General features: G+C 48.9%; 1 protein-coding gene across 1 annotated transcript; it reads left to right on the top strand.

The window, feature by feature from the left end:
• Nucleotides 1-1,856: 1,856 nt before the first annotated feature.
• On the top strand, nt 1,857-2,519 carry LOC126542587 (prenylated Rab acceptor protein 1-like). Its single transcript, XM_050189724.2, has one exon. It carries the CDS (start codon nt 1,857-1,859, stop codon nt 2,517-2,519), a length of 663 nt encoding a protein of 220 aa, XP_050045681.2.
• The last annotated feature ends 4,730 nt before the right edge of the window (nt 2,520-7,249 follow it).

The raw sequence follows: 7,249 nt of genomic DNA on the forward strand, positions 1-7,249 counted from the left end.
CTAGCAAATACCAATGAAAGCTTCGCCTAAAGCGATTCACAGCGTTTGGGATCCCCGTATTTTATTTTGCTGTGGTTAGGAGAAAGAAGGGGAAACGAAAGATAGAGGGCAGGAAGAAACATTTTCAGGTATACCAGGTGCTGGGGGAATCACTTTAAGCGAAGCTTTCATTGGTGTTTGCGAAGATTGCTTAATGGTCACTTTACAACGCACGACCATGTTGGACGCATTTTCACCGGGAAACGCCTACTCAAGATCATGTGCAAAATGAGAACAAGGTGAAAGCAGAAGCCAACATTTCGACAAGTGGATTCGTCTTTTTCAAGGTGTCTTTGGAAAAGCAGCATTCGCTGCTAAGCACGAGGTCATTAGTTACTCAAGATGTGGGGATTGAACATGCGGATCCTACACTCGACATCAAGGCAATGACGACGATGTACCGTAATAACGACGATGAAATGACGAGGATGTAATGACGACGATGGAATGATGGCGATGGTGTGACGACGAGGGCTTGACAAATATCGAATGACGACACTAAAATAACGACGATGGAATGACCACGGCGGCCTGACTACGACTAAATTACGGCGGTGGCTTCAAGACGACGTCCTGACGACAAGGAATTGATGGCGGAAGCATTATGACAACCATACGAAGAAACCGGAATGACGAGAATGGAGCAAACACGACGGCACCATGACGATGATATGACCAGGAATACATGACGATGACTGTATTACAATGACGCAATAGCGACAATAGCTTGACGACGACGACGTGACAACACTGTAATCACTACAACAGAATCACTGCGATTGAGCGACCCTGATGACATGACGATAAGTATATGACGGAGACGCAATGACGACGATCAAATGATGGCGGTGGTATGACGACAACGGCATGACGACAACAAAATGATAATTCTGAGATGATGACGATGATATAACAACGTCAGCATTAGGCCAATCGGACGACGAAGCTGCAATGCAATGACGGAACGACCACAACGGCATCACGATGATGGTATGACTACAAATGCATTACGTCGACGCAGTAACGATGGTGGCATGATGACGACGGAATGACGACGAAAAAATGACGGCGACCGAATGATTATGATGTCATGTGAACGGCAGCAGCATGACGAGGAAATGACAATGAACTGACGGCGAGAAAATGAAGACGTTTGAACGATGACGACGACATTACAGCGGAGGAATGATCTCAGCGCGAGGCAGGCGATGAAAGTACGACGATGGAATGACAACGATGCGCGTGCTTGTGTTCGAGCTCACGTCTGCGCTTACGTACATCAGCTGCGTCAGTTCACAATATATCCGGTACTCGTTTCCATGCACTGTGCCTGGTGCCAGCCAATCATGCAAAAGATCTTCTTACATCCACAAGTACATCCGCTGAGGTAAGGACCAACTCAGCAGCAGACAGCAGTAGAAGCCACCATACCAAACCAGGGGGAGATGCAGATTTTATTGAACGAAAGGACGAGATTTTGGCCAGAGCTATTCTGCTCTAGCCTGCAACTCTGCACAAGGGGAAGAGAAGAAGAAGAAAAGGGGGATGGATGATTGTTAGCAAAGAAAAATTCGCTTTACGAAATGCAGCATTTTATTTAGACACCTCGCGCCATACGCAAGCGAAGAGGAAGAAGAACATTCAGACAGCACGTGAATTAAGAGCACGTTCGTAGGCGCTGGCTCGATTGGATTCGCGACAATTCTACCGCCACGTCAGCGTCTACCCAGACCGCCAAGACGTATAGCAGTGTACAGCTGCCCATTCCATTCAGCCACCGTCTCCCAGCACAGTAGCCGACACCGGAGCTCGAAACCATGAACCGTGAGCAGGGTGACATCGGGGAGTGCCTGAATTCCAGCACGAATTCTTCGGGCGATGCTCCAGCCACCTCCCGAGCGCCAACACTTCCGTTGCCTCAGAAACGCCGCTCCTCGTCTCCCACGAAAGAGGACTTTGACCTTTGGCGCGCTGTCATGTCCTGGTCGAGCGACCAGATCAACCGCGCGCAGCCGTGGAAGGATTTCGCTGACACCGCAAAATTTTCGATTCCGAAGTCGGCCCAGGAGATCGCGGACAGGATCCAATTGAACGTGGGCCGCTTCCACAGAAACTACGGCGTTCTCTTCGTCGTCATCCTGGCAGGCTACGTCATGTCCAGCGTGGAACTCGTGGTGAGCGTCGCGGTGGTAGCTGCAGTGTTCGCCGCGCTCAAGCTTCATCAGGACGACGAGTCTGCAGCCGTGTGGGGTACTAAGCTGGTGCTCAGCAAGAACCACAGGCTGGTCATGGCGGCATTGGTGGCGGTGCCTCTTCTCTACGTCGCAGACATCTGGTCCGCCGTCCTGTGGTCCATTGGTGCCATCGTGCCGATTGGTGTTGTCCATGCCACCCTATATACTTGCCCTGGCTCCCCAAACAAGTTTACCAGAAAGCTGCCGGACACTTCCGAAGGAGGTGATATCATGGGTGACCTTTGAGGGCAATTCCTGTTTTTTGAATTCAAGACATTGTTTGTGACTGTGTTTGTGACAGTGTGTCGGAGAGGTTTTTTTTTTCCTTGATTAAAAGCACAACGTGCGGCTAGACAGGTGTTTACTGTCCTCGAATATTTATGTGGCCAGCGCCGTATTTATTACGGCCGACGCTATGGCTCTTCGAGGCAAAGCTCTACCAAAGCATCAAGTGTCCTGGACGCTGCTGCGGGACACCTCTTGAGGGACTTTTCTATATACGTCATTTTGGTGCACAGCTCTTAGACGCCCGGCCGTTTCTAGATTGAGAGTCGCCGTCCGTCAGCGTAACCGCGTGAACGCGCTCATGCCGCTGCTCGCGCGTTCGTCGTCGTCTTCAACACCTGGCTCGTAGGCACCCCTCGACGTAACCACGCGAACGCACTCCTGCCACTGCTCACGCGTTCGTTCGTGAGTGAGTGGGTGAATAAATTTTATTGCAGGTCCGACGAGGACGCGAACTCGTCGCGCACCCGGCTAGTCCCACGTCGAGACCGGCAGGTCTAGCCCACCGGCGCGGTCGCGGGCACGCCGGACGGCCAGGATTTGCTTTTCTAGAGCGGGGCTACGCAGAAGCGAGTCCCACTCCTCCTCGATGAACTTGGGGTATGTCGACCCGCACTCCCAGAGCATGTGAGGTAGAGTGGAGGTCTGGCCGCAGGACGAGCAGGCGTCGTCGCGATACACGTCGGGGCAAGTCTCGTGCCGCGTTCGTCATTGTCTTTTTCCACAGCTGGCTTCGATGTAGCTCATCGGGCCAGCGTTCCCATATTGTCGCTCGAGCTCGTGCCGTTGCTCGCGCCTTCCACGTCGTCTTCTTCCACAGCTGGTTTCGATGCTGATCTTCATGCCAGTGATCCCACACTGCCCCTCTCTCTGCGAAGGCGCTAACGGCACTGGCATACTGCCAGTCGGCGCAGAGATTTTGTTCTCAAAGTCATTGCTTCAATATATCACGAAATGAAAACATGTATACAGCCACGCTGAAATTTCGCTTTAGGGCGTATCGTAATCGTATATATTTTGTTTTTCTTTTTTTCAGTCTATCGACTTTGTTTATTGTGAAAAAGGGGGAAGTAATATAAGTTCAGAGAGCTGGAATAACACATTTGGCGTTATGCCACCAGCGTTACTTGCCCAAACATGTAGCTCTCTAACCTGCGTAAGCATGTAGCAGCATCCAAACTTGTCTAGTATGGCTACATTGTTAGCTGTTTACGTCGCGAAATAGCGAATGTCGCATATTCGGCTGTTACTGCTGCTTGTTTTGAATAGTTGTATGTACGGAGCGCTTCAGAAGAACACCATGCTATGAAGAATCCCTGCTTGCACCCGCGTCAGCTCCTTGTTTGCGCTGAGAATTTAGAACACTTGCAGAAGGGGCTGTTGTGTGGAGCCCCGTCTTCTAGTATTCTCACTTTACGATTATTTTTGCGTCTTTTTATGAGGTGCCACTCCCGAGACCTTCGGCTATGGAACTGGAGTCAGCCAGGGGTCCGGACGAGACATACGTCATGCACAGCGTCAAGTGCTCCGAGGAAGTGCAGTCACCTCATGAGCAACACAGGCAGCGAGGACACCCTGCTCAAATTGCACTCTGATTCAAAAGAAGATGTGTCGGAAGATTGCGATGGCGACTATTTGACACTTGTAAGGCAAAAAGGAAAGACGGGAATGGTCACTGCTTTCTCGTCTTCAACAAGGACGACGGCGTTGGCAAAGAACAATGACGCAGCTCATGACATCATCTTCTTGCTCGAGATGCCAACCAACGGCCTTCATCAGCTAAGCACGCAAGCCATATCTGTCCCACTAAAGGCTTCTTTTTCCGAATGAAAGTACGTATCTGAGAATTAACACCCGTAGGAATATTCTTGCAGTCGACGTCAAGAACAGAGATGCGCTTGATATCTTAAGCACAGTCAGAGTGCTGGGCACTATAAATGTCGATAACGCAATACCACAGGACAGCGATACTTCATTAGGTGTGATTTATGGTTCTGATGAGTCAATCTACGACAACGACCTGCCTATTTTTCGTTAAACCCACCACATCGAATTATTTATTCCTCCATTATTTAACCCGCCATTATTGAACTCCTTCGCCTAGGAGAATCATGTCATGTGAAGATAGCCTTCAAGGGAGGAAGCTTGCCGTCGCAGGTAAAAGTTAGATTTTTTTTTCGTCATCCAGTGCGACCTTTCGCGCCGAGACCTCTTCAGTGCCATAATTGTTTGAAGGTCGGCCATGTCAGCGGTATACGCAAGAATTCTAGTGTGTGTCCAAAATGATCTGAGCACCGATTACTCTGGTCCCGATGAAGTGTCGTCAAAATACTGCCCGAGACACAAGTCAGAGCTGAAAGGCCTCAAACAATTGGTGAGGGACGATGCAACACACGAAGAGGCCACCGCCGAAGTGCGACGGCACCGTGTCCACCACAGATTATCTTAGTCTACCAAAAGTACCAGCTGGTGCTTCCAAGCCAGTCAACTACACTGACAGCACGGTGGCTGGTGACGCAGTGAATACGTCTACTGCAATCGCCTGGCGAAGAGCAGTCTCTACCGGCCAATCACTGCTGAATTATTTTACGGCGAAGAGCGATCTTGCGCATGCAAGACAGAGAGACGGGTCGGTGGCTGCCTGCGAAAAAGGGTGCCGGTAACTGACCTGCGCACTGAAGGGAGGTGACATCTTGGCGAGCGGCGAGTATGCGTATCGTGACGTATCAGGGGAAGGAAAGTAATTCTTGGTAGAGACAACCCGGGCAAGTTGAGAAACGTGTTGCATTTAAAGCGAACAGCTATCTTCAGTTCTTTTGCCGGCTTTCGTGGTCCTTGTTTCATTGTTGCTGGTCGGACTTTCGCCACTGATACAAAGGGCGCGAGCTCTCGAGCGACCGATTTAAGGAGCGCGTTGTCGCCGAACGCCAACAGTAAATATATCAAACAAAAACAAAAAAAAATCCTTCCATGCGAACGTATATTCTGTTCCGTACATAGCAGTCAACGCTGTGGAAGCTACGCAAGAAGTTCGGTCAAGATAAGTTATCAGTCCTCGCGTTCCGTCTATGCTTCGCTGGGCGTTCCGTCCATGCTTCGCGGCGCGCAAACAGCGTTCACTCGCGCGAGCATGCACGTGAGGCTCCTTGTGACGGGTTGCAAATAAAAAAGCCGAAATTAACAACAAGAATAGTAAACATGATCTGAAACAACGCATTAGAAGCCGTATACCAGTGTGTTTGTTTCTAAGGATTAAAACTTGTTCCATTCAATAACGAACCTGTATAAGCAACAGTTGCGCACAATTGTGGTTAAAAAAAATATCGAACTACAGGTATATCCAAGTGCGAACGAAGCCACTGCAAGGTGTCTCTGGCCTCCACAGCGTTGGCTGCTATGTAGGGAACGGAGTATAGTCCTCACAAACTTAAGAGTTCAAGCTATGGCATTTGCTACGACAAAATACATATTTTGTCAAATTTTGTTGAACACACGTGGTTGTTCCGGAGTTTGTGCAGATAGGCAATGGGCGACAATAAAAACGCAGAACTTGGCTTACTTGAATACATGCATTCGTAGCATCGTCTCGTGTAAACTTATAGCCCTTATAGCAGGGCCGGCCAGCTGCTGTCGCGCGAGAGCTCTGGCGCATCGGAATATTTAGTAGCTGGGGTGGAGTGCTCAGAAAGAATTGACCTCCTCTTCTCTCGCCGCCATCACCCCCGTGACGGCTGCAGTAGAGGGATCCGACATAGCTACAGATGGAGTGGTCAACTGTTCTATTTTTTTTTAGGAATTATGCAATGAAACAACAAACACTATCTAAATGTCTTCGTTATAAAGCTCCTGGGGTCTTTCCCACGTTGTAAGACACCGTTCTTTTGAGCTCGTAAGCGCTGTGACGTGCAAGGCAATGAAGGAAAGAAAGAGTTCATAGCGTAATGTTTTGAATATCAGGTGCGTGTGTCAAAGGTCGTGTGTTCGAATCTTTTTACCGGACAATATTATTAATGTTTATTTAATTATTTAGTGTTGAGTTTGCAAGGTAACAATGCCGTTTGAAGTCAGAAGGCCGAAGTTTAGCCACCTTGATGTACTAACTATAATTCCCACGCTGGCTGAATCACTCTGCTTGTAGACACTAGCGCAATAGCTCCCTCTTGTAGTTATTGCATGAAGCTCTATGCTTGAAACGGTAAACTACTTGTTCGCTGCGCCGTTCCTAAATGTCGCCACTACTCTCTTTAAACGCATTCGGCATTGGAGGTCAGATACGTAAGAAGAAGTGCCTAGAACTTGGCAAGAAACATTCGCTTTAATAAAAGTTGACAGTCACTATAGCATGCACCAAAGAGGATGAAGGAGAAACCCGGAGCGCTCACGAGACTTCGTTAAATTACCTCGACATTCTCATTCAAATGTGTTGTTACTTCCTATAACTTGTTTTATCCCACCAAAAGTAGTGGGTTCGAGTGGTCTAATTAACTCGATCTTAACTGTGCGTTAATTACCTTGGTGTTAGTTAACATCAAAGGCCGTGGGTTCGATTCCGGCCAGTGGAAGCTGTTCCGACCATCAATGCATCAATTTTGGTGCCATTGAATTTTGGTGAAAGGGCGTGGGTTAGACTGCCGCCAAAGGTGGTGGTTTCGAGTACATTAACTCCATCTTAATAACAGTACCTTAACATG

Source organism: Dermacentor andersoni, chromosome 2 (assembly GCF_023375885.2).
Source record: "Dermacentor andersoni chromosome 2, qqDerAnde1_hic_scaffold, whole genome shotgun sequence".
Taxonomy (NCBI): domain Eukaryota; kingdom Metazoa; phylum Arthropoda; class Arachnida; order Ixodida; family Ixodidae; genus Dermacentor; species Dermacentor andersoni.